At 43.4% G+C, this 27,851-nt stretch overlaps 2 protein-coding genes across 5 annotated transcripts; both read left to right on the forward strand.

Moving 5' to 3' along the window:
- Nucleotides 1-316: 316 nt before the first annotated feature.
- sacm1la (SAC1 like phosphatidylinositide phosphatase a) lies at nt 317-13,056 on the forward strand. The gene is made up of 20 exons (XM_079367883.1): nt 317-459; nt 3,364-3,461; nt 3,535-3,609; nt 3,700-3,827; nt 7,625-7,774; nt 7,875-7,934; nt 8,041-8,074; nt 8,206-8,307; nt 8,385-8,470; nt 8,543-8,629; nt 8,710-8,778; nt 8,865-8,944; nt 9,087-9,185; nt 9,312-9,450; nt 9,743-9,812; nt 9,974-10,046; nt 10,196-10,289; nt 10,404-10,496; nt 10,579-10,636; nt 11,077-13,056. Exons 1-20 carry the CDS (start codon nt 431-433, stop codon nt 11,211-11,213), a joined length of 1,761 nt encoding a protein of 586 aa, XP_079224009.1. The 5' UTR covers nt 317-430; the 3' UTR covers nt 11,214-13,056.
- Nucleotides 13,057-14,497: 1,441 nt separating this feature from the next.
- LOC306839792 (tRNA selenocysteine 1-associated protein 1-like) lies at nt 14,498-18,478 on the forward strand. Of its 4 annotated transcripts, none has more exons than XM_079368675.1 (9): nt 14,498-14,654; nt 15,635-15,732; nt 15,790-15,904; nt 16,007-16,056; nt 16,132-16,263; nt 16,761-16,877; nt 16,978-17,188; nt 17,276-17,327; nt 17,709-18,478. In XM_079368675.1, the coding sequence occupies exons 1-9, from the start codon at nt 14,631-14,633 to the stop codon at nt 17,867-17,869; spliced, it is 960 nt and encodes a 319-aa protein (XP_079224801.1). In that variant the 5' UTR covers nt 14,498-14,630; the 3' UTR covers nt 17,870-18,478. The 4 variants fall into 4 exon arrangements, with proteins under 4 accessions (XP_079224801.1, XP_079224802.1, XP_079224803.1 ...); XM_079368676.1 differs by having other exon boundaries at nt 16,984-17,188; XM_079368677.1 differs by having other exon boundaries at nt 15,805-15,904.
- Nucleotides 18,479-27,851: the final 9,373 nt, after the last annotated feature.

Below are 27,851 nucleotides of genomic sequence, written 5' to 3' on the forward strand. Positions count from 1 at the left end.
TGAATACTTATTTATTTTAATGTTGTTGTTTGTCTTTTTTGCATTTATTGGACATGATGGCTGAAGAGAGACATGTCTGGAGCAGAGTGTCGGGGACGACGGGCAGCAAAGAGCCCCAGCCGCTGTCACCAGGAGGCGGATCACACATATATGATCCACTCCCACTGACAGAGCAAAATATATATATTTTAAGAGCTCATAAAAAGAGTTAAGAATCATTTTCACATTTATTGTGGCAGAGTGGCAGAAATGCTTCAGAGAGAACCCAATCAAACCTAAACTGTAGATGTATTTCAGGCCCATCCCTCCACTGGTCCCCGGGGCAGTCAGTCCCTCTCCCCCCCTCTTAGAGACGCCCCTGCCGGCTCACACACCCGGAACTCGCTCTCCCTGCTGCCGTCGTCACTGAGGTCAGGTACACGGAGCGAAGATGGCGACCGCCTACGAGAGATACAATTTGTAAGTACAAAGACTAACATGCACGTTTTTAAAGCTGTTCTTCTCGCGTTTGAACGATTTGAAAAGAGGCCGAGAGACCGAGCCGGTGACCGGAGGTGTCAGCGGGGCCGCCGGGCAGGAGGAGCCGGCGTTGGTCGCTCTGTTGTCGGATGACACAGCGGCTGAAGTCCGCTGACAGGCTGAGCTGGTGGAGCAGGAAGCAGCCAAGTTTCTCTCCACAGTCATTCATCATCAACTCTACACAGGAGCTGTGCACGGCTGCATTATCAAAGAGATTCTGCAGGGACGTAGAACACCGGTGTTTAATATCCACTTCGATTCAATATTGATACCTGTTCCGATACCACGCCAAACGTTGGCTACATTATGCAATTTAGACAATGTGCACACGCTTTCCTGCAATTTCTGTGGTGTAAAATCCAGAAATTACTAATATGTTTGTCATATGGTTTTGAAACAAGGGGTCCATATGTTTTCAATTTGACTGGACTTAAATCAAAGTTTAATATTCTGATATCGTGTGAAACCGTCTTCAGGTTCGAGACAGATGGAGAGAATCAGGGCTCATACACACCGATGTTTTTAACTTAGTCGATTGTGATGGTCGATACTGACCGCGATGAAAACACATCGGCGTTTGTTCAGCAGGTGACTTCTTCATCGACCCGATAAATAACTCTGAGGTTCGATGCAACGAGATGTCGGGATCTGAAATTGATTTGACACGACAAATAAAGACGTGGACTCACGTCAGTCTGCAGGGCCGATGACGTTGATCCGGTTCAAACAGAGATCGCGATCAAAGACCGTTAAAATAAATCTGCAAACGACGTGTTTGTGGGCAAGAATCAAAACTGAAACGTAAAACGGATCCACGGCTGAATATTAAGATCAAAACGTTAAATTTAAAGGCAGATTTACCCCACGAGTGTGGATCCTGTTTGGATCCTCGCCGTGGGTTTGGTTTGTGAAGGTTTGTCTTTGTTTGAACCAAAGAAAAGAAAAGATGACCGACCATCTTATTGCCCAATAATAACGTGGGCAATGTTTCTCAGGCAGCAAGAACTGAAACATGATGACTGTGTTTGAGCTTTGGTGCTTCAGAAATACATCGTGTTAAAAAGTTTCGGAGTGAACGTCATGACTTTGTTTTTACTCATTTATTTTAGTTTCTGCTTCTTTCGTTAAAAGTTCTTTAAAAGTTTTGAAGATGTTTTCACAAAACGTCCTCCGGTGTGACTCCGACATATTTGAACCTTTGCCGTCAGCTGTTTCTCTTCCTGAAGTCGACAGATCGATGTGTACTTTTCCCAGACACACACCCTTCATTCAGATCAGCTCACTCATCCAGTCCTACCTGTCCGTCCTACCTGTCCGTCCTACCTGTCCCCGTCTGAGTCAGCTGGTATGGAAAGGGTTAAACACACAGCATTAACGCTGGGGAGGAATGTTTGCTTGGTGTGGATTATGGAGGGAAACAATGGAGTGTTTGTGTGTTGGTGTGTGTGTGTGAACATCACAGACGTCACTGCGGCTCAACACGAGGTGGTGTTTTCATTCAGGCTCAGTGTGTGTGTTACTCAAGTGTGTGTGTGTTACTCAAGTGTGTGTGTTACTCAAGTGTGTGTGTTACTCAAGTGTGTGTGTGTTACGTAACTGTTTCCATGAACGAAGCGTCCGACCACGCTCAGGGAGGATGGACATCCGCAGCTTGTATTTCATAAATGCTTCACTTGATCGGGATCGTGTCCACGTCTCTCTGTCAGCGTGCTGCGTCTGTTCTTAAAGTTATCCCATCTCACGTTTATTAAGGATTCATATTTAACAGAAATAAAGATCTTCAGTCGTATTTTAAGCCAAAGTTTCCAAAGCTGAGAGATTTAAATCCAGAGGCTGAAGTTTCTCTGCAGGATGCAAAAGTTTTATTTACGTTTCTCACAAACAGACGTGGAGCCGAGGAGTCGACTGAGTCGTGTGTGTGCAGGAGTTTCTGTCATGAAAAATAAGACTGAAGTGTTAAAATCCTGCAGTTCATCAAGTGTCCACTAGAGGCAGGAAGTCACATACACACCCATTCAAAAAACCTGTTTTTACAGCAGACATGAACATGTTTACAGCACGTAGGTGTGATTAGCTCATGTCTCCATCCACACACACTGTACGGGGGGGGAATGTTTTGATGACTCAGCAGTTTTGATTGGATGAAGGATCAGAGTTATTCACAATAAGGCGTGTAGCTGAGCTGATTGACAGGTGGGCGCCGTGTAACGGTTTGTCAGGAGGCTTAAAACCCGCCTCAGCTCTCAGCCTGTCGTTAGCTTGACTCAAAGTTAGCCTGAGACAGCATTTCCAGCACGGAGACCGCCACCGACAGGACTCCAGCGCCCCCTGCAGGGACACACAGGGGACTCCAGCGCCCCCTGCAGGAACACACGGGGGACTCCAGCGCCCCCTGCAGGGACACACAGGGGACTCCAGCGCCCCCTGCAGGAACACACGGGGGACTCCAGCGCCCCCTGCAGGGACACACGGGGGACTCCAGCGCCCCCTGCAGGGACACACAGGGGACTCCAGCGCCACCTGCAGAAACACACGGGCGACTCCAGCGCCCCCTGCAGGGACACACGGGGGACTCCAGCGCCCCCTGCAGGGACACACGGGCGACTCCAGCGCCCCCTGCAGGGACACACGGGGGACTCGCTCCGTCAACATGTCAGCGGTCGGTCTGACTCAAATCTGCAGAAATAATATTGAACATACGTCATGTGACGCGTGACATACATCCTCTGGCTCTCCGTGCTGCAGCTCGGCCCGGTGACCTTTGCCCTCCTTTAACCTCGTCTGTAACGCTTGAGAGGGAAAGAACGACTGCACATCGTAACGTCTCCTTTTCTTGTCTTTTAGGCACATTACCCCCGAGAAGTTCTTCATCGAGGCGTGCGATGAGGGAGCGGACGCCGTCCTGGCCATCGACAGGGTCTCTAACGAGATGACCCTCACAGGTAGAGCGTTTTAAAGATGCTGCGTTTCCTGTAACTGAATAAAGATGCTTAGATGATCGTGATGCTTTCACAGGTAAAAAAGACGTCCCTCCTTCAGCGGTCACCAGGCCGATCTGTGGCATCATGGGAACCATCCGTCTGGTGGCAGGTGGGTGCACTCGTGTCACAGCGTCATCACGTGTTTGTAATCAAAGCGCTGTGACTGACGGCGTCCTCGCCCCCCCCCCCCCCCCCGCAGGTATGTACCTGATCGTCATCACCAGGAAGAGGAACGTGGGCAGTCTGCTGGGCCACGCCGTGTGGAAGGCCGTGGACTTCGACGTGATCTCTTACAAGAAGACGGTGCTGCACCTGTCAGAGATCCAGGTCAGTGAGAGAGACGGGTCGCTCAGCTGCACGCCATCGCTCCCGTTTGTCTTCAGCTCTCACGCCACATGAACGTCAAAACTTCACAAGGAAAAAAAATTAAACCATTTGAGTTTTATTCCCACACACAGACGATATCTGGGCGCTCTGCCCTCGTGTATCTGACAACCATGCACGGGGGGGGGGGGGGGGGGGGGGGGGGGGGCGCGCGGCACGGCGCTCCCCTCGCTCGCCACCTCGGGTCTTTGAAGGTACCTGAGTCATGGCGATCTGAGGTTGGGTGCGGAGCGCTCTTTTCGACGGTGGCACGCGTTGCTACTTTAAAGCAAGAATTGAAGGACTGTTGGTCGCCTTCCTTGTTTTGTTTGTGTTGCCATGGTAACCAGGTCTCTCTATAGTTTAATATCAACGTTTGAAATTGTGTTGTTGTGAAACCGTTTCAAGTGTTTGTTGTCTTCATGTGACGATGTAACAAAGCGCCCGCCGCTCTGTCGAGGTGTTCGTGTGGCGCTCAGACGCCTCGTGTTTCAGCCTGGATGGACGAGCAGGAAGCAGCCGGTGAATTATTCATCCGCTTCTCCTCCCGCTTCGTCGACACTGACAGAGCGGTGCGGACTCGTTCGTCAAAACAACAACAATACAGAGCGAAGCTTTAAGCAGCTCGTATGTTGAACCTGTGATTACAGGCGAGCCGCCCAGTGAGAGTCGTGTGAGGGACAGCGGAGCGTCAGTCTGCGTGCTAACAGGATTAGCATCCTGATCCTATAAGGAGCTCACAAAACACCACATGCACGCCGTTTGTTTCCTAAATGAAGAGATGGGAGTCGATCAGCAGCAGCAGCAGCTTGAACACTGACCCTCACAGGGACCTGTAGTCTCTGCCTTCATGTTTCAGACACACTCAGAGTCGGACAGGTTGAGCTCCTGCACACTTCTCAGATACGTTTTAGCAGTTAAGACGATTCTCCTTCTCTTGTTGCAGATTTTCCTTCAACTTTTTTTTTTTTTTTTTTTTTTATAAACACACTTTATTAAACGCAGTCCAAAACACACGGTGTATTCAACAAGTAACCAAAGACCCTGTAACATGAGCTCATACACATGATCCCTCCCCGATCGACAAGTCGACCTCTCAGTCCAAACAGACTAAGAGAAAATATATACTCAACAAAAATATAAACGCAACACTTTTGTTTTTGCTCCCATTTGTCATGAGATGGACTCAAAGATCTAAAATTCATTCCAGATACACAATATTACCATTTCTCTCAAACATTGTTCATAAATCTGTCTAAATGTGTGATAGTGAGCACTTTTGCTTTGCTGAGATAATCCATCCCACCTCACAGGTGTGCCACATCAAGATGCTCATCAGACACCATGATTAGTGCATAGGTGTACCTTAGACTGTCCACAATAAAAGGCCACTCTGAAATGTGCAGTTTTGTCTCACAGCAAAATGCCACAGATGGCGCAAGCATTGAGGGAGCGTGCAATTGGCATGCTGACAGCAGGAATGTCAACCAGATCTGTTGCTCGGGCATTGAATGTTCATTTCTCCACCATAAGCCGTCTCCAAAGGCGTTTCAGAGAATATGGCAGTACATCCAACCGGCCTCACAACCGCAGACCACGTGTAACCACACCAGCCCAGGACCTCCACATCCAGCAGGTTCACCTCCAAGATCGTCTGAGACCAGCTACTCAGACAGCTGCTGAAACAATTGGTTTGCATAACCAAAGAATTTCTGCACAAACTGTCAGAAACCGTCTCAGGGAAGCTCAACTGCATGCTCGTCGTCCTCATCGGGGTCTTAACCTGACTCCAGATCGTCGCCGTAACAGACTTGAGTGGGCAAATGCTCACATTCGATGGCGTCTGGCACGTTGGAGAGGTGTTCTCTTCACGGATGAATCTCGGTTTACATTGTTCAGGGCAGATGGCAGACAGCGTGTGTGGCGTCGTGTGGGTGAGCGCTTTGCTGATGTCAATGTTGTGGATCGAGTGGCCCATGGTGGTGGTGGGGTTATGGTATGGGCAGGCATCTGTTATGGACGAAGAACACAGGTGCATTTTATTGATGGCATTTTGAATGCACAGAGATACCGTGATGAGATCCTGAGGCCCATTGTTGTGCCATACATCCATGAACATCACCTCATGTTTCAGCAAGATAATGCACGGCCCCATGTTGCAAGGATCTGTACACAATTCTTGGAAGCTGAAAATGTCCCAGTTCTTGCATGGCCAGCATACTCACCGGACATGTCACCCATTGAGCATGTTTGGGATGTGCTTGACCGGCGTATACGACAGCGCGTACCAGTTCCCACTAATATCCAGCAACTTCGCACAGCCATTGAAGAGGAGTGGACCAACATTCCACAGGCCACAATTGACAATCTGATAAACTCTATGCGAAGAAGATGTGTTGCACTGCATGAGGCAAATGGTGGTCACACCAGATACTGACTGGTTCTGAGTCCCCAGACCCTCAATAAAGCAAAAACTGCACATTTCAGGGTGGCCTTTTATTGTGGACAGTCTAAGGTACACCTATGCACTAATCATGGTGTCTGATGAGCATCTTGATGTGGCACACCTGTGAGGTGGGATGGATTGTCTCAGCAAAGCAAAAGTGCTCACTATCACACATTTAGACAGATTTATGAACAATGTTTGAGAGAAATGGTAATATTGTGTATCTGGAATGAATTTTAGATCTTTGAGTCCATCTCATGACAAATGGGAGCAAAAACAAAAGTGTTGCGTTTATATTTTTGTTGAGTGTATGTACCGTAAATTCCGGACTATAAGCCGCTACTTTTTTCTCACACTTCGAGCACTGCGGCTTCTACTCCGGTGCGGCTAATGCATGGATTTTTTATGGGGGACAATGAGCTTCTGCCGCAAAAACATTTGACTTCGTCACGTCGGATCTTAATATCAGTCATTTTGCGCTTCATGCACGCACCCTCATGATGGAAAACACACGGATAAATACATATGATGCAGCTTTCAAGTTAAAGGCGATCGACCTGGCTGTCAAAGAAGCTAACAGAGCTGCTGCACGTTAAGATGACACTGACAGCGACAACAGAGACTGAGGAAGTGAGTAATGAAGTCATTCTGAGGCAGTGAATGGATGGACTTTTTCTTGTGAAATATATTACGGTCATCTTTTTCATCAGCCGTGTTACAGACACCGTCGGCTAGGCTTCGTATTGTAACGGTTCATGTTGTAAAGTCAGTAGTTGATAATGTGTTCATAATTCCGATTATGTGGAGAGTCAGTGAATGCACCAGCGAGAACGCTGGGGGAGAGAGTTGGATTGTTACGGCAAGTTATGTGTTGTTCTCTGCTGTAAACGGCGTGGTCACGGCCGACAGTGACCGGGTTATTAAGTTATTATTTGAACGCTCTCGTCGTCCTTTAACGTCCGTACGGACGCTACAGTATTTGCGGATGTTACCGGTAGCCTACGTCTGTGTAAATAGCTCTTGTTATAGCGTGGACACCTGCGGCTTATAATCAAGTGCGGCTTATATATGTACAAATACATTTATTTACTTATTTTTAGCCGGTGCGGCTTATATCCAGGTGCGCTCAATAGTACGGAATTTACGGTATATAAATAAATAATCAAAAGTGTACAAAAATCAATAGATCAAATATAATGACCAAATAAAAACAAAACTCAAACAATCAAAATTGAAGAAACTTAAACTTGTGTGACTTCGGTCAGCGTCTGTCCCGTGTGTAAATGGTCATGTGAGCGGCGTGTTTGCTCTGCAGTCTCAGGAGAACAAGACGTTCCTGTCCATGATCAACAACGTGCTGACCACGGACGGATTCTACTTCTGCACCGACTTCGACCTCACACACACGCTGCAGAGACTCGCCAACACCAGCCCGGACTTCCAGGAGATGAGTCTGCTGGAGCGGGTGAGGCGGCCGCACGCTTTGATCAGCTGATCAGCTGATCGTCTGAACCTCCCCGCGTCCGTTTATCAATGAGACGATTTGTGTTTGTTTTGGTTGTCAGGCGGATCAGAGGTTTGTGTGGAACGGAAACCTGCTGAGAGAGCTCGCTGCACAGCCGGAGGTAACACACACACACACACACACACACACACACACACACACACACACACACACACACACACACACACACACACACACAGACTATCTGACACGTCTTCCTTCTGCAGCTCCACAGGTTCGCTCTCCCTGTCGTCCACGGATGTATCCTTACTCCTCACGTTTTCTCTTCACATTTATTCTCTGTGACTCGTAACGATGGCGGCCGATCGGCCTTTAGAAACTCTCTTGGCGAGGTGTGAGATAACTTCCTTGACCCCGTGTTGCGTGCTCAGTCATCGTCATGAAGCCGTGTCGTATAAACGGAAAGATCTTCGAGTGGATCCTGATCTCGAGGAGGAGCTGCTTCAGGGCCGGAGTCAGATACTACGTCAGAGGTACAGACGCAACATTAGAACAAGCACTGTGTGCCTCTCCTTCCCTCGCTCACACACGCCGCTGCCTCACTCCACAGGCATCGACTCGGAAGGCCACGCCGCCAACTTTGTGGAGACGGAGCAGATCGTTTTGTACGAGGGAGCGAAGGCTTCGTTCGTGCAGGTAAAGAAACGCGTCTGTTTCTCCGCCTCTTTAAAAAGCGTCTGACTGCTCACGCTGTCGTTCCTCCTGCAGACACGAGGCTCCATGCCCTTCTACTGGAGTCAGAGACCCAACCTCAAGTACAAACCCAAACCGATCATCAGCAAAACCACCAATCACGTAAGAGCAGGCGTGCAGCTGTGTGCTTTGTAAACTAACCGGAGTAAACATGTGACGCTGACCTCCTTCTGTCCGTGCAGCTGGACGGCTTCCAGAGACACTTCGACTCTCAGCTGCTCATCTACGGGAAGCAAACCATTCTGAACCTGGTGAGGATCCTCTTTCAAGAGACGCGCTCCGGGTCGTCTTCGTTTGTCGGACAGTAAATGTGCTGAGTCATGCTCTGTGTCTGCAGGTGAATCAGAAGGGCTCGGAGAAGCCTCTAGAGCAGGCGTTTGCTAAGATGGTGTCGGGTATGAACAACGGTATGCTGCAGTAAGTTTCACGCCGGTCGCCGTCGTCAGAGGCTCCGCCCTCCAGCGGGGGGGGGGGGGGGGGGGGGGGGGATGAGGAAGCTGTTTTTTGTGCACTAAAATGAATGTTGTGGATGTTCACCAGTCTCCTCCTCCGTCCTCAGCTACATCGCCTTCGACTTCCACAAAGAGTGCAGCAAGATGAGGTGGGACCGCCTGCAGCTCTTAGTGGACTCTGTGTCTGAGACGCAGGACGAGTACAGGTAGCTTCAGCCTGCCGCTGCGGGGGGACGTGGACTGTGAGGTACGGTGAAGGAGCTGATCTTCACACCTCTCTCTCTCTCTCTCTCTCTCTGTGTGTGTGTGTGTGTGTGTGTGTGTGTGTGAAGTTACTTCATGGTGAACTCGGAGGAGAAGACGGTGGCCCAGCAGCGAGGAGTGTTTCGCAGTAACTGCATGGACTGTTTGGACCGGACCAACGTGATCCAGAGCCTGCTGGCCCGGCGCTCCCTGCAGTCCCAGCTTCAGGTAGGTTGAAGCTCAGAACTCAGAGGCAGAGAGGCGAGGGACATGCAGGGACAGGAAGCCGCAAGTCGGACTCAAACTCGGGACTTCAGGCTCTGTACGTGGGGTGTGTGCGTGGACCGCTAGGCCACAGCGACATTAAACACAACATGCAGGGTATTAAATGTGTGCATCACGAGAACCAGAGGAGAGTCTAAAGGAAGTTCAGGAGAAATGACACAGCGCTGGCAGGAGTGCGGTCACAGTCCCGGGTTCGAGTCCGACCCTTGACCTTTGCTTCGTGTGTTTTCCACAGAGGATGGGCGTTCTGAACGTGGGTCAGCGGATCGAGGAGCAGGCGGAGTTTGAAAAGATCTACAAGAACGGTAATAACTTGAGTGTGTGTGTGTGTGTGTGTGTGTGTGTGTGTGTGTGTGTGTGTGTGTGTGTGTGTGCGAGCCTGTCAGTGTGTAGCTGTGTCATTAATAGAAGGTATAACCTCCGTGTGTGTGTGTGTGTGTGTGTGTGTGTGTGTGATCTCTAACAGCATGGGCTGACAACGCCAACGCATGTGCTGTGCAGTATGCAGGAACAGGAGCCCTGAAAACAGACTTCACCAGGTACAGTGACCACACACACACACACACACACACACACACACACACACACACACACACACACACACACACACACACACACACACACACACACACACACACACACACACACACACACACGGATGTTTGATCAGAGTCTGTTCCTCCGTCAGGACGGGGAAGAGGACCAGGTTGGGGCTGCTGATGGACGGCTGGAACTCCATGATCAGATACTACAAGAACAACTTCTCTGATGGATTCAGACAGGTACAGGCGGCGGCGGCGGCGGCGGCGAGGACTCTTAACACGGCGCCGAGCTTCATCTGTGATCTGTGAGAGTGCCCTGGTCTTAATCGTATTTTATCTCCCTGGTGGTTTCAGGACGCCATCGACTTGTTTCTGGGTAACTTCGCGGTGGACGAGTCCGACGGGCCGACTCCTCTCCGAGTGCAGAAGGACTGGAAGTTCCTCACGGTCAGTTCCTCTCCGTTTGTTTGCAGCAGCTTCACTAAACGTGGCGTTTAATCTGACTCTTCGTGTCCCGTCATCTCTGCAGCTGCCCATCATCATGCTGGTCGCCTTTTCCATGTGCATCGTCTGTCTGCTGATGGCCGGTGAGTCGCTCGTTTGAAGACTTGTCATTCAGACGTGTTACAACACGAGCGCAGCGACCTGCAGAGGTCATGATGTCCTGCAGGGGGAGCCCCTCAGCTTTCAACTAAACGCTCCTACTTCTAGTTTATTTCAAACACATTTTTGTTCCTGACTCTTTCGGTTTGGGTTGATTTTGGCGCCCCCCGGTGGACAAAGCGCTTTGATTTTTGTCCAGTGGATGTTTTTTTTTTTCTCTACAGCGCGCTGCTCGTGTTCTCGTCTGACTCTGCAGCAGCTGTAATCTCCTCAGAAGCAGCCAGATGAATACTGACTGTGTGTGTGTGTGTGTGTGTGTGTGTGTGTGTGTGTGTGTGTGTGTGTGTGTGTGTGTGTGTGTGTGTGTGTGTGTGTGTGTGTGTGTGTGTGTGTGTGTGTGTGTGTGTGTGTGTGTGTGTCACAGGCGACACGTGGACGGAGGCGCTGGCGTACGTGATGTTCTGGGGAGCAGCGAGTGCGATCACAGGAACCATCATCATGTTCAACGGGCAGGACTTTGTGGACTCCCCCAAACTGGTTCACAAGGAGAAGATGGACTGAGTGTGTGTGTGTGTGTGTGTGTGTGTGTGTGTGTGTGTGTGTGTGTGTGTGAGGATTATATACCTCTTCATCGTCTTCTTCCTCTTCAGATATGTGGACTCTCTGGACCGGTCTGTCAGACTCTGCAGGATCCTCACTCCTAAACTTTCTGTCGTCCGTCTCGTCTGGGATCTTTGACCGCGTCCTTTTCTATTGTTCTTCATCTAACGCCTCTAGATTCAAGTCCTGCTCTCTGATTGGACAGAAACTCCAATGAGGTCATCAACACTACTTTTCCAAACCAGACTTTTGAATCGATTTAATCTCCTTTTAAAACGATCGACTTCACATCTTCAGTGGTTTTGAACCAGAAGCTGCTTCAGGACGAGGACAGACTGTTTAAATTTAGACGGGAGTCCATCTTTACTTTTTGGCGTCAACGTGGCGGGCTGGTTCCTCCGTCCCAGTGCGACCACTATGAGACGTTAAGACGTGTTGTCATGACCACCGTCGCCGGCTGCACGCCACCCGACACGATCGAAAAATGATCCCCCCGTACATCGAGCACATCAGGCAGCTGCTACTGTGGACTGTGCAAAGCATGCTGGGAAACGTAGTGACGCAGACCAGGCTGAGGTCATTAACCTGCGTTTAGAGAAAACGGGTTTATTGTGAGGTCAATAACGATTGTGCAGTCCTGGTTTCTTTCAAACGACTCTTCCACTGAAGACAGGAAGTGACCAGAAAAGGATTGCAGCGATTGGTCGAGGGCTGTGGGTCCAAACTTCGTAGCATTACACGTCAGCGCAGGCTGCGAGCTCAAGTAGCGTACTGTTAGCCGTCAGGATCGTAAAAAAAACAAAACACAGATGCTTCCAGAAGGAGCTGCTCACAAACGCCACGTTGTGGACGGGACAAAAATCTTCAGACAGGAAGCAGTTTAAACCTCCCAAAGAGCCGACGGCGTCTTATACAGCGGTCCACTTATATGGTCATTAAAAACACTTTCACGACATCTTCTGTTTGTGTTGCCGTGGTGATGAAATCGTAACTCCTTAACTCCGACAACACGAGAGCGCGAGAGAGACGCCGCGCCAACGGAAACAGCGTGGATGAAACACGGCGGCTGAGGTCGTTTTGTTTTTAAGCGAAACGTCGCACGGCGGTGATTCCGTTTAACGCGCTCGGTCCTTTCGTTGGTTATTCGTACGAACGTTCGGGTCGTGGTGCAGCTTTAAGGGTGTTTCCTGTCGGCGTGTTCGTCAGTGAACACGTTCATGATGGATCTCTCACAGCGTGTGTGAACGCCTCACTGATGCGTGTAACCTGAACAAATTACACGCCATCCTCTCCGCCTCATTTTATTCGTGTCTGATTTTTTTTTTTTTTTTTTTTTTGCACTTGGGACGTCATCGAGCGACCTCCTCGTTGTTTCTTTTTTTTTTTGATTTCATCTGTTTCGCTGGTTAAAGAAAAAAGGCGAGCAGGCGACTCGTTACTGAGCGTGAAGGTCACAGAACTAAAACCACACATGGCGTCCGTGTGCTAGCTAACGACATCATCTTTAAATGACATCAGATTCAAGTGCAGGAATCTGAACTTTAAACCCGTTTGTAAATCTAACGTCACGCTAACAGATGTTTGAGTTCTACGCTCTGATTCTGTGTCACAGGATGTTTTTTTTGTTGTCGCTCTTTAAGAAGAACGGCGAAGCTTTAAAGCTGTGGACGGCGTGTTTGTTGATTAAGACGTCTGTGGGCTGAACATGTACACGTCTCCTCTGCAGCCTTCAGATTCAGACCTCATCCTGACTCTTCTGTAATTCTCAATAAACTCCAGTGAACACACACTGATTGCAAATATATCCCCTCTGATAGTTTTTCTTCTGTTTGTATTGAAGTCGACGCTCATCAGGTGGCTTCACCTTTAACCCTTTAAAGCCATTTATATCATATTTGATGCATCTCAGACCTCTAGCTTATCAATATGATCATAAAACCTGTTTATGATCTGATATGTGTATTCTGCCCTCTAGTGGACTATCATGATACTGCAGGCAAATGGTCGATATCATGAACTCATCGTCACACAAGTTAAAGCAATAATATTTATCTTGTTACTCATTCTTTAAAATTCTTCATCACCTAATAATTCACTCTTTATATTACAGTTAAATTGTGGTAAATGTGTGGATCAGATTAGATACTGCAGGTGTTTTGTCCCTGTCACATTTTTGTAATGTAATCTACATTAAGCCGACCACAATGCAACACACCTTTGATGATTTCATTCATCTAATTAATGACTTAAATTCCACTTTAAAACACATTTTTGGTGCTTTCTTAAGGATAAGGATAATCTTTATTGATCCCCCAATGGGGGAAATTTGGGTGTTACAACAGCTCCAAAAAACAGGGAATATAAATGGCATCAATAGCAAAAAAGAAAAGAAGAACAGCTAGGAGCCAGTTTACATTAATTAAATAAGCGGGATAAAAAAATACAAAGGCATAATAAAAACAATTCCTCTGAAATCATTGGCCAAAGACACCTGATGTATCAAATGTGATACAAAAAAACAAAAAATTAAACTGGCAAAAAGACAAAAAAAGGGATTCACTAAACATCTCAGTTCCAAAACATTTGAATTTTCTGGCTATGTTTTAATATCAGGTGAAGGACTCTGGTGTCTCTTTGGAAGACAACATTGTGTTGGACTATTTAAAGCTCTACAAATATCACCAGAAACTCAAGAGGAATGTGATTATTCCTTCACATTCAGTCTGCTACGTGAAGAGTCCCTTAGTATCATCAGCCCATCCATTCAGACACATTCACACGCTGCTCACCAAGCAGTGGGAGCACCACAGCATCTCGCCTGCAGTCACCTCACGGTCAGATAAAGAGGCAAGAACCGCTTTGTAGGTGATAAACAAGGATACGTTGTGGAAATGTACCTTTAACTGAGAGGTGTTAATAAAGTGGAAAAAGAGAACAGTTAAAGCGCAGATTCAAGGTTTGTCAGACTGGTTTGGTTTATGTGATTAATATGTTTTAGGCTAAAGAAAAAAACACTTATTCATTCTTCTATTTCAGAACTGAATAAAAATAATTTAGAAGATTATTTTTGAATAAAACTAAATAAGTTTATTTTATTTATTATTTATTATTTATTTATTACTTGAATTTCCCTCGGGATCAATAAAGTATCTATCTATCTCTATTGAACACGGTACGTACGCCGCGTCACGTAAGTGACGCATTTACCTAATACTTCCTGTTTTGTGACGCGTCACGTAACGTATACGTAACGTAACGTTCTTCCGTTGTACTAGTGGCGCAGAGTTAGCAAACGCGCGTGACTGAAGCTACAGCTTCATTCAGATTTACAGACCGAGTTTAAACACATCAGACTATTGTTTTCTCTTTAGCGGCACCATGAGCACGTTATGGATGGGAAACGTGAGTACATTTTCAACTTTGGGACTTTTTTACTGCGTTTTCATTAATGTTACCGCGGAGCTAATTCAGCTAGCTCGACATTAGCTTCATACAAAACAAAAACACACCATTACTTAAACGAGTGTGTTTGTATAGAGCAGCGGACACACACACACACATTACTATTATTAAGCAGTGAAGAAACGCATTCAGGCCTGGTTCGGTTGAAAATGTTATTAAATTCTTTGCTAATTTTCGACACAGTTTAGTTAAGTAACAGTGCAGGATTATATAAATTATTATTATATATATATAAAACAAAGGTGAAGGAAAGAATGCCACCGAAATAAAAAACAGAGCAAAATAAAGATTGTACGTTATTAAAAGTTGATAAATAAACAACTATTAAATGAAGGATGTGCTGCTGTAAGGCAGAAAGTTTATTTCTAATGGAAAGAGTGAATAATGTAGTTTGAAGGGCTGATTTAAAGGAGCTGAGTGTTCAGGGAGTTTTTATAATCTACATGTTGCTCTGACATGTATTTAGGACCATTCAGTGCTTTATAGACCAGCAGTAAGATTGTGAAGTGGATCCTCTGACACACGGCAGCATGTTTAAAGAAAATAAACAAGGAGACGGTTTTTAGACTGTGTGAAATTGGCTATTGGTTTTTTTCTTCTTATCAACTTGGAAGTGAAGTCAAAGACTCAGAATTGACAGACCATCCATCTGGTCCCTGCTGCTTTCTGAACATGATAGGATTTTGAGAACTTTTTCTTCTTTTATATATATGTGTGTTGATGTGTTCGGAACAAATTAAAAAAATGAAGCTGTTTCTGAGGAGACGAGGGTTGTACCGGTGTAAACCTCTTTACATCCCAAGCATCAAGTATGGAAATGTTTGATCCGTGTTTTATCTAAAAGTCCCTCTTGATCATGAACAGGAAGTGAAAAAGTCAACGTTACAGTTACTCAGCGACCTCTGTGTGTTTCTGTGCAGCTGGAGACCTACATGGACGAGAAGTTCGTCACCAGAGCGTTCTCCACCATGGGCGAGCAGGTGGTTAACGTGCGGATCATCCGAAACAAGATGACAGGGTAAGTGTTAAATCTGCAGGTGTGCCAGGAGTGGATTGTCATTCTGACGTTAAACAGTTTGTCGTCACCCAGGGGGGCTCTGGGCTACTGCTTCGTGGAGATGACGGACGAGGCCACGGCTGAGAGGTGTCTACGAAAGATCAACGGGAAAGCTTTGCCCGGAGCCAGCCCGGTAAGAACACGTCAGATGTGTGTATATATATATATATATATATATATATATTTGGAGGAAAGACTTTGTGGTTTTTGTGACGAAAGCCTCTTTTGTTTCCAGCCCACAAGGTTCAAGTTAAACCGAGCCACGTTTGGGAAACAGGACGGCGGGTGAGTCACGCGTGAATATGAGATCAGTGATTAAAAATGTGCGTCATGTGACCGCGTCTGTTGCTGTCGTCACAGTCAGATGTACTCGCTGTTTGTGGGAGATCTGACTCCAGAGGTGGACGACGGGATGCTCTACGAGTTCTTCTACAACCGTTACCCTTCCTGTCGGGGGGGCAAAGTGGTGCTGGACACCATGGGCAACTCAAAGTGAGTATGAACACGGCATCACGTGCAATGAAGGGATGGACGCTTTAAATGAAAACTTAACGAAGCCTCAAAGAGAGAAATCCTTTCTTCTGTTATTAAATTAACCAGCACCAAAATATTTCTCACATTTGAACAGTTTAAGCTGTTCTCTCTCTCTCTCTCCCTCTCACTCTCTCTCTCCCTCTCACTCTCTCTCTCTCTCTCTCTTTCTCCCGTGGCAGCTTTTGAGTCAAAATGGTGGCTGTATATCTGTCGTTTTAGATCTATCAATCTGCCTTTTGATCATTAAAATAATAGTTTGTGGTCATTTTTAAACACGTGGCATCAGTAAAGAAAATCTGCAGAGTTCAAAACATCAACCTGTCGGACGTTTTAAGTCGAATGAGGTGGAAAATAAAAGTGATCTTTTGGAGGTGGAGCTGAAGTTGGCTGCTCTTTGTAATGATCTGAGCCCTTCCTGTGTGTGTGTGTGTGTGTGTGTGTGTGTGTGTGTGTAGGGGTTGTGGATTCGTCCAGTTCCCAGACGAGCGGCTGCAGAAGCGAGCGCTGGACGAGTGTCAGGGTGCGATGGGTCTGGGGAGCAAACCTCTGAGACTCAGTCTGGCTGCGAACAAGTGAGTTCTGCTCAAACTGTTTTAAACTCTCGTCCTTAAAACGACGTTTGTTTATTCCTCGCTCGTCTGTCGTTGCTGAGCGTCGTGTCCTTCTCCTGAGTTTAAGGAACCGTCAGCCGCAGCAGTCAGAAAACAAATCATGGCAGCCCGGCTCCTCTTACAAGTACAACTACGACCCCTACAACCAGTACGGCCAGTACCAGCAGCAGGCCTACCCCGGCTACTACAACTCCTGGGGCTACGACCAGAACGGGGCGAACTACGGCTACGGCTACCCGCAGTATGATTACTCGCAGTACGCCGCCCAACAGGTAAGAGCGCTCTGTGTTTCCAGCTGTCACACAGTCAGCAGACGGGAATCTTTCTGACTCATTTTCTCTTCTTCTTTTTTTTTTTAGGAAACTGAAGCCGAAGCTGAAGTTGAACCCGTGCAGGATGACGGGCTTGAAGGCAAGTGTGTTCAGATTGTGAATCACTCCCATGATTCCCCGCCAGATGTCTTTTGATTGAGAGCCCCCTGGTGGCAGCTTTTACATATTGTGCGTTTAAACATTTTTTACATTTTTTTATTACCGTTGTCACACGGGAAGTGACAATTCTTTCGACCAATCAGCGGACTGCAGTGTGTCTAGCTCCACCCTTAAGGGTCTGATCCTTACGCTCGGCACCTCAACACGTCAATGTCAATAAATGAAGCGAAGGTTTTAATCATTTAAGCTCAAATAAGTGTGAGAAATACTTCAACCCTCTTCACACGTTTGGAGTGTGCATGTGTGTGTGTGTGTGTGTTTATTCTGCAGTGTTGTGTAACTGTGTGTGTCTCGGCTGCAGATCCCAGTCCGGAGGTGGACGTGTCGGAGGCGAACAGGAAGTTCATGGAGCTCAGTGAGGAACTTTACGACGCTCTGATCGACTGTCACTGGCAGCCTCCAGAGTTCTCTGCAGAACAGGACTTCATGACATCCAGCCTGCCAGAACCCATCTCCTGCTGAGACCCGAGTCTCCAGACTGGACCGATCGGCCGTCTGCTGACGTGTCGGCAGAGTTTGGATTATGTTTGTAAGGACGTAACGACGTGATGGGTTGAAGCCCGTTAACGTGTAAAATGAATACAAACATCCGAATATTTAGGATTCATTCGAAACACGCTACGGTTGAAGTTTTGATACGTTTAAAAATGAGACAGTTATTTTAATGATCTACAGAATCTGAAGTACAAACGCTTTTCAGGGCGCCGGAAGCCATGTGTGCTCGCCATGTGCTGAGACTTTGATCCTCAAGAGGGGGCGGAGCTGGGTTCAATCCCGACCTGAGGCTCGCTCACCCGCTTGTCGTTCCCTATTCTCTCTCTCTTTTTTTTTCTTCTTTTGTTTTCACAGTTTCTGTTCTGTCTCTGAAATAAAGTCATATAAAGCGTGAAAATAAATGTATAAATAAAAACTTCAGATCTTATTAGACCAACAGCAGCGACTAAAAGAGAGCGAGGGAATGTGGATTTGTTTTTTTGCGTTGATGTGTCCATTGAATTTGTGCAGTTTAGATCGTGTGCAGGAGTTACTTTTCAATTTCTTTTGTAATAAAAAAAAAAAAGATCCAAAATGGTCTGCCCAGGACTCTTATTTTTTAAATTTCCTCAAAACAGGAAACGTTGAAACGATTGTTTTTATGATCATGATACTACTGGTGATTGTGTTTACGGACTCAGAAACTCGCCCCTCCCCCAGCTGGGTGACACTCCGACAGCCTGAACACAAAAAGCCACGAGATCCGATTTTTCCAAATCTGATTCACACCACTTGAGGAGGTGGTTTCTAATCTGATTCCTACAGATCCGACTCAATCTGAACGTCTTGGTCACTTCAGTGTGTCTTCTGCGTCAATCACTTCTGCGACGCCATCGACAACAACAAGAAGTGAACCTTGGTCAGTGAAAGAAAACAAAAACAAGCCTTCGGACAGACTGCATCAGAAATAATCACACTTCTCTGTCATCCATTTTGCTGTTGTATTTGCTGGGCATAACCTGTTACCATAGAAACCAATGTGGATCAGACCACATCACATTGTTTCGCCTCGATCCCTTTGTTTTTCAACCTGCCTATGACACATCTATCTCATCATCTTTCATTCTTGGTTACCTGTCAGATATCTGTGGAAACTTCAAACACAGTTGTTTCAGTGGTTTCAACTTGTGTCCTGAAAGGTGCTGATAAATTAAAGGTTTTATATTATAAACACATACACACCCTCCTTCACTGACACTTTCTCTCTCTCTCTCATAGTCATGGTGCTGGCACTTTATTATGGGCAACAAATAAAAATGTGTCTGCACATAGTGCTACACACCAATTTCTTTCAGAGAGGGAGAGTCTTCTGGAAGGAATAAATTCAAATGAACAATCGTACTTGTTTCTTCACTAAAATATCAAATTCATTTATTTTTACATTTATCAATAAGCCATAGCCTACCATGTGTCTTTGTTAGAGCATAATAAAAAGTCTTTAGGCATGAAAACACGTATTTTTGAACGTGTCAAACGTCCTGTATCATAACTACATTTCTGCTGTGGAGTTCTGATGATTAATGTATTTATATGTTATTGATTCGGCTCCTGTAGACAGCGTCAGACTGTGAGGCGTATCTGTGCCTGTACTAGCCAATCACAGCGAGCCTGTAAGGAGAACGTTTGTTTTGCAGGCTGGTTTCCGTGACAACGGTCAGCTGCATTCCATGTCAGTGTTCATGATGCTAACTGAAACTTTAAATAAAGCTTTAGTGTTCAAGCACTTTAAATGACGTCATGACGTGATGTCAGAGATCAAAGGAATTGGATTTCATAAGATATCTCTCTTTAGAATCATTTCACATGAAGCCTTCTGCTATTGGAGCTATCTTTATATATCCAAACTGTCGTTTCGTGTAGGTACATTTTGTCCTGGATATATCTACGGTCGGACGGAGCAACGTAGTAAACATACAGGAAGCTCTAAGCAGCTGTCAAAGTGCGCGCGCAGCCGCGTACGATCGCTAACATACGTCATCGCTGATTGATCAAAGGAGCTTTTGGCGCTTTGATGTTCTGACGTCATCAAAGCGTCATAACTCTGCGAAAAATAATTTACACACGTTTAAGTGGGCTGAGCGGCCTGTGAGTGTAATCATTGGACTGTGATTAATTTGTTTTGTCTCTGTTTACAGGCAGATAATAATTCATACACTATTTATACTATAATTTATACACTATTTATACTGTGATTAATTTGTTTTGTCTCTGTTTACAGGCAGATAATAATTTCTACACTATTTATACAGTAATTTATACACATTTGAGTGAGCCTTGTTTTGCGTAAGGTGTCATGGCAGGTGTCACAGCCATGTCCTATCATGATGCTGAAAGGTTGATCTCCAAAATTCTGGATAAAGTCGTTGCAGACTTAAGTGAGCTGAATCAGCATGCAGACATGTGGGAAGCCCAGGGTCTAGGCGATGAACAATACGACCAGAAGATGGCGGAGTATTTGCATGGGTTTTTTGAGTCTCGCCGGATGTCTGATGAATTTAAAGGAGAAACTCCTCATTCAACAGCTGGATTATCACAGGCTAAATATTCCTCTCCATACGCCTCAATGTGCTCCACGGAGGATGCTGAGCAAGAGGACCCGAGCTCTGTCACTGTGGAAGCAGCATCTTCAGCTCCTACAAACGGTTCCTTTATCCAGACTGATGAGAGCAGACAAGAAGCTCTCTTAGAGAAAATAGCGATTCTGAAAGAAATCCTGTTGAGGCCATTTAAAATGCAAGAATCAGCAGAACTCGTCAAAGATGATGAAAGTTATTCATCTTCTTTGACGTCTGATAATGCTGACACACTCGTCGAGGTTAGAGAGAGGAGATCTAGCTCTCCCCTTCCGAAATATTCTTCTCCATCAACCTCAATGTGCTCCACTGAGGCTGTAACGATGGAGCCATCTAAATTAGAAAAAGCAACAGGACTCGTCAAAGATGACAAAAGTTATTCATCTTCTTTGACGTCTGATAATACTGACAAGCTCGTCAAGGTTAGAGAGAGGAGATCTAGCTCTCCCTTTCCTAAATATTGTTCTCCATCAACCTCAAAGTGCTCCACTGAGGCTGTAACAATGGATCCATCTAAAATGGAAAAAGCAGCAGAACTTGTCAAAGATGATGAAAGTGATTCACTTTCTGAGGAAGAAAGTGATTCACTTTCTGAGACCTCTGATGATACTGACAGCTTCATCTCTGACACTCTGGATCCAACCGTTGCAGACTTAAGTCAGATGAATCAGAGAACGACCAAGACAATTTGTAAAGAAACTAAAATGAAGAAAAAGAAGAATATTTTCAAGAAGATGACGTCTGCACTAAAGCGGTTGTTCAGTTCAAAATCAAAGAAAGAGGTCCAGCATCCTGCAGATCAGCAGATGGCAGCTCAAGATGAGGATGATAATTCATCTTCTTTGACACCTGATATTGCTGACAAGCTCGTCGAGGTTAGAGAGAGGAGATCTAGCTCTCCCCTTCCTAAATATTCTTCTCCATCAACCTCAATGTGCTCCACTGAGGCTGTAACGATGGATCCATCTAAATTAGACAAAGCAACAGGACTCGTCAAAGATAAAAGTCATTCATCTTCTTTGACGTCTGATAATGCTGACAAGCTCGTCAAGGTTAGAGAGAAGAGATCTAGCTCTCCCTTTCCGAAATATTCTTCTCCATCTACCTCATTGTGCTCCACCAAGGCTGTAACGATGGATCCATCTAAAATAGAAAAAGCAGCAGAACTTGTCAAAGATGATGAAAGTGATTCACTTTCTGAGACCTCTGATGATACTGACAGCTTCATCTCTGACACTCTGGATCCAACCGTTGCAGACTTAAGTGAGATGAATCAGAGAACGACCAAGACAATTTGTAAAGAAACTAAAATTAAGAAAAAGAAGAATATTTTCAAGAAGATGAAGTCTGGACTAAAGCAAATGTTCAGTTCAAAATCAAAGAAAGAGGTCCAGCATCCTGCAGATCAGCAGATGGCAGATGAGGATGATAATTCATCTTCTTTGACACCTGATAATGCTGACAAGCTCGTTGAGATTAGAGAGAGGAGATCTAGCTCTCCCCTTCCAAAATATTGTTCTCCATCAACCTCAATGTGCTCCACTGAGGCTGTAAAAATGGATCCATCAAAAATGGAAAAAGCAACAGGACTCGTCAAAGATAAAAGTTATTCATCTTCTTCTCACGGTTCATATGTCAAACAGATTCAAGTGAAACCTGCAGTCATGTCGGAAGACTGTGTTATAAATAACACACCACCTTCTGGACCAGAGGACTATCCTGCACACGGAGACCTTGAATCCAACACCGAGAAAACCATCAGCAGCCAGCCATCAAGCTCTGGCTCTCTAAAATCAAAGGTGGTCTCAAAACCAGCCAGTCCCTCATCTTCAGCAGAATCCTTAAACCCACAGGAGGATCCTGAAGCAGCAGATGTGGAAGTCCCCTTACTTTTTAAGCAACTGGAAAACAGCTTTTACCACACGATCAAGGGATTCTTTGACAGCCTCACTGAAGGGCAAAAAATGGATACAAACAGAGGTGTATTGAACCGTGATGTAAAGGAGAAACTGACCAGCATGCACTCAGATGTGCTGAGACTCGCAGTAGAGACAGTTTTCTCATATTTTACAAGTCTAACCTCTCTCGAGGAACAAGAAAACGCTCAGAGGGAGTTGATCATTAGTCCAAGAGGGGCCACTCCTATGGACAATGAAGAAATCCAGCAGAGGTTGAAAGACTCCTTTAGTGAGGCGTTCTGTAAAGTGGTCGGTGATGACGCCTCGATCAGTCTTACTCCCGCATTTGCAAAGGCCATCCTAAAAATGTTCAAAGAGGAAGACGACCTCATTGTCTCAAAGGCTATGAGAGATTCAAAACAGTCCTCTGTTTGCCAATCTGGTTCCTGTACCAAGTGCCCAAACTGCAGAGCATGCAGAAGGGTGTTCAAAAGCGTCATGAGGACATTAAAAGATGTTCTCCTCTGCAAAAAAATGAACGCTTTCAGGAAGCACATAAATGCAGACATCAAAAGTGAAGTCCCAGAGAAGAAGTCAAACTTCAGGAGCAGATTCTTCAAACCAAAGAAGAATAAAGTGCACCCAGTCATGTCTGATGAACAAGTTGGAGTCACCAAGTCAAATAGGTTTGGATCATTCAAGAAAAAGGAGAAGAGAAAATCTCCATGGAGATTCCACTCTTGCTCTGGACAAGACTCTTGTGATGTCTTGTAATACAGTCGGTCCCCCTCTACACCTCAGTAACCTTTCCTTTCCTCCACTTCTGACTCGCCCCTGTATCCCCCAAACCTTTCACTTTGTTATTTTATCCTTTGATTCTTTTCTCAACAGTACTTTTACATCTGTGTTAAAAGCTGCACGGCTTGTTAAAAAGTACTTTAATTTAGGTCCCATCTTTCCCGATTCTACCTTTTAATCCTGTCTCTGGGTTTTCTCCGGGTACTCCGGTTCCCCCAACACTCATACATCAAAGAAAAAAAAACAAACAAACAAAAAAAAATAAAAATTAATTAAACTAAATTGAACCAGAAAATGACGTGAAAAAGTAATTATTTGCCAGTTATCTTTTTGGTCGACTGTTATTCACTAATACGCTTTTTTCAGAGTTGAGCTATTCCACCATTCTGTTTCAATAAAACCCTAAATCAATGAAGATGAACTTGTTATATTTATGGTCGAGGAAATGATCAAGACTAGACTCCACACAATAAGACTCATTAGACTCTGTGTCAAACACACATTTCTGATACATAACTGTTTCGTTCAGCGGGATAATCTTTACAGATGAACATCATTTATATGAAGTTTGAAGAGTTAATGCAGCTGAGAGAAGTAAAAAGCTAATTTATGTTCTAGCTAACTACACCGCAGCCGGTCTATAATGACATCACGACCGTTATGCTTCATCGATCTAATCAGCGGGTTTGACAAGCTAGCTAAGCGTTAGCTTAATAAGTTGTTTATTAACCTAATATTTGCAAGAACACTGAAAAACATGACTAGAGACTGTAAGGAGGATTAGGGAGAGAGTTCCCGGCGTGATGACGTTTAATGTCTCCATGACAACCACTGTAGTTTTAGTTAGCTACTCGTTAGCAACCGCCGTTTAAAGTTTGTGTAAAAACTTTAAAATGCACAAGTGGGGTCTTAGCTAACGTAGTTTATCTCGTCTAACAAAACATCCACATATCTTCAGCTTGTGTTAACCACAGACCTTATTTCAGTCTAAACACAAACACATTCAAAATCCACTTTGACTTTTAGAGGTTAGAACCACGGCGCTAAAATGCTAACTCACTTCCTGGTTTTAGGACTCAAAACTACACCAGTCTATAGATAACAGATCTCATCTCAGCATCTCTCCCTTTCTTTTTCTCTTTTTAGACATTCTCACATATAAACTGTTTATCAGTTATGAATAAATACAAACGTGAACACGTGATTGTTGTACAATCTTTGTGTGTCCTGAAAGGTGCTTATGAATAAAAGGTATTGGTAACAAATAAGGACGTGTGTCTGCACATAGGCAGTGTTATACACTAAACAATTTCTTTCAGAGAGGGAGAGTCTTCTGGATGAAATAAATTCAAATGAACAATCATACTTGTTTCTTCAAAATAAAATATCAAATTCATTTATTTTTACATTTATCAATAAGCCATAGCCTACCATGTGTGTTTGTTAGAGCATAATAAAAAGTCTTTAGGCATGAAAACACGTATTTTTGAACGTGTCAAACGTCCTGTATCATAACTACATTTCTGCTGTGGAAATACGTTCGGAATTCTGGGAGTTATGATGATTATCATAATTATTGTATTGAGCTGTAACGTTAATGCTGTAAAGTTAGCGATAAGTTAGGCTAAAGTTACAACTCGACCTGATGTTTGTTGAGTTAACGTTAGTTTATTTCTTACTTTACTTTGTTTTTAGTGGAGTTAACAGACTTTGCTACGCACACAAATGATCAAGTTAAAAACATTTCGACGGGTTGTGAACTTAGACGGTTTGATTTGACTCCAGCAGCCAATCAGAGTAAAGCATCATTTAACGTCACACTTCTTAAACATGTTTTGATTTTAGGGAGCAAACTGCTTAGATGGTCCAGCTGCAGGGGAAACATGATCATCTGTTCACAGGAGTGAAGAACACAGCCAGCTTAGCTTGGAGGTAACATTAAGGAAAACAACTGGCCATATTATTACCATTTAACCATCTTGTACTTAAGGCTATAAATAGTTCTCATCCCATGTAAAGCCCACAATAATATGGATAATATAATGGATGCAAACTGACTTTCTTTTTTTTAAATTCAATATAGGGCATCCAAATAAATTATTTTTGAGGCATGTGTGTTATTTTTCACCCTGGTGTAAACCTGCTTTCCCTTTTCTAGTGTTTTCTCTGTAATAGGAACTAATTTGGAGTCAATTGGCTGGAAGTGTGTCCAGGGCCAAAACAAAAGGGACAACCTTAAAAAGAAATACATGTCATCTGTGCAATGATTATTATAATTATAGTATTGAGCTGTAACGTTAATGCTGTAAAGTTAGCGATAAGTTAGGCTAAAGTTACAACTCGACCTGATGTTTGTTGAGTTAACGTTAGTTTATTTCTTACTTTACTTTGTTTTTTGTGGAGTTAACAGACTTTGCTACGCACACAAATGATCAAGTTCACATGAAGCCTTCTGCTAGTGAGCTATCTTTATATATCCAAATTGTTGTTTCGTGTAGGTACATTTTGTCCTGTATATATCTACGGTCGGACGGAGCAACGTAGTAAACATACAGGAAGCTCTAAGCAGCTGTCAAAGTGCGCTCGCAGCCGCGTACGATCGCTAACATACGTCATCGCTGATTGATCAAAGGAGCTTTTGGCGCTTTGATGCTCTGACGTCATCAAAGCGTCATAACTCTGCGAAAAATAATTTACACACGTTTGAGTGGGCTGAGCTGCCTGTGTGTGTAATCATTGGACTGTGATTACTTTGTTTTGTCTCTGTTTAAAGGCAGATAATAAATTATACACTATTTATAAAATAATTTATACACTATTTATACAATAATTTATGCACTATTTATACAATAATTTATACAATAATTTATACATAATTTATACACTATTTATACAATAATTTATACACTATTTATACAATAATTTATACACTATTTATACAATAATTTATACACGTTTGAGTGGGCTGAGCTGCCTGTGAGTATAATCATTGGACTGCGATTACTTTGTTTTGTCTCTGTTTAAAGGCAGATAATAATTTATACACTATTTATACAATAATTTATACACTATTTATACAATAATTTATACACTATTTATACAATAATTTATACATAATTTATACACTATTTATACAATAATTTATACATAATTTATACACTATTTATACAATAATTTACACACTACTTATACAATAATTTACACACGATTTATACAATAATTTATACACGTTTGAGTGAGCTGAGCTGCCTGTGAGTATAATCATTGGACTGTGATTACTTTGTTTTGTCTCTGTTTAAAGGCAGATAATTTATACACTATTTATACTATAATTTACACTATTTATACAATAATTTATACACTATACAATAATTTACACTATTTATACAATAATGTATACACTATTTATACAATAATTTATACACTATTTATACAATAATTTACACTATTTATACAATAATTTATACACTATTTATACAATAATTTATACACGTTTGAGTGGGCTGAGCTGCCTGTGTGTATAATCATTGGACTGTGATTACTTTGTTTTGTCTCTGTTTAAAGGCAGATAATTTATACACTATTTATACTATAATTTACACTATTTATACAATAATTTATACACTATACAATAATTTACACTATTTATACAATAATTTATACACTATTTATACAATAATTTACACTATTTATACAATAATTTATACACTATTTATACAATAATTTACACTATTTATACAATTATTGATACAATAATTTATACACTATTTATACAATAATTTATACACGTTTGAGTGGGCTGAGCTGCCTGTGTGTATAATCATTGGACTGTGATTACTTTGTTTTGTCTCTGTTTAAAGGCAGATAATTTATACACTATTTATACAATAATTTATACACTATTTATACAATAATTTATACACTATTTATACAATAATTTATACACTATTTATACAATAATTTATACATAATTTATACACTATTTATACAATAATTTATACATAATTTATACACTATTTATACAATAATTTACACACTATTTATACAATAATTTACACACGATTTATACAATAATTTATACACGTTTGAGTGAGCTGAGCTGCCTGTGAGTATAATCATTGGACTGTGATTACTTTGTTTTGTCTCTGTTTAAAGGCAGATAATTTATACACTATTTATACTATAATTTACACTATTTATACAATAATTTATACACTATTTATACAATAATTTACACTATTTATACAATAATGTATACACTATTTATACAATAATTTACACTATTTATACAATAATGTATACACTATTTATACAATAATTTACACTATTTATACAATAATGTATACACTATTTATGCAATAATTTACACTATTTATACAATTATTTATACAATAATTTATACACTATTTATACAATAATTTATACACGTTTGAGTGGGCTGAGCTGCCTGTGTGTATAATCATTGGACTGTGATTACTTTGTTTTGTCTCTGTTTAAAGGCAGATAATTTATACACTATTTATACTATAATTTACACTATTTATACAATAATTTATACACTATTTATACAATAATTTACACTATTTATACAATAATTTACACTATTTGTACAATTATTTATACAATGATTTATACACTATT

Source organism: Symphodus melops (genome assembly GCF_947650265.1).
Source record: "Symphodus melops genome assembly, chromosome: 18".
NCBI lineage: Eukaryota > Metazoa > Chordata > Actinopteri > Labriformes > Labridae > Symphodus > Symphodus melops.

Bases quoted from the DNA above. Each gene is read 5' to 3' on its own strand.
- sacm1la (XM_079367883.1), top strand. From the start codon at position 431: ATGGCGACCGCCTACGAGAGATACAATTT. The intron at 7,775-7,874 runs GTGAGGCGGCCG...TTTGGTTGTCAG, and splicing joins AGATGAGTCTGCTGGAGCGG to GCGGATCAGAGGTTTGTGTG. The intron at 10,290-10,403 runs GTACAGGCGGCG...TGGTGGTTTCAG, and splicing joins TCTCTGATGGATTCAGACAG to GACGCCATCGACTTGTTTCT.
- LOC306839792 (XM_079368675.1), top strand. From the start codon at position 14,631: ATGAGCACGTTATGGATGGGAAAC. The intron at 16,878-16,977 runs GTGAGTTCTGCT...CCTTCTCCTGAG, and splicing joins CTCAGTCTGGCTGCGAACAA to TTTAAGGAACCGTCAGCCGC. The intron at 17,189-17,275 runs GTAAGAGCGCTC...TTTTTTTTTTAG, and splicing joins CGCAGTACGCCGCCCAACAG to GAAACTGAAGCCGAAGCTGA.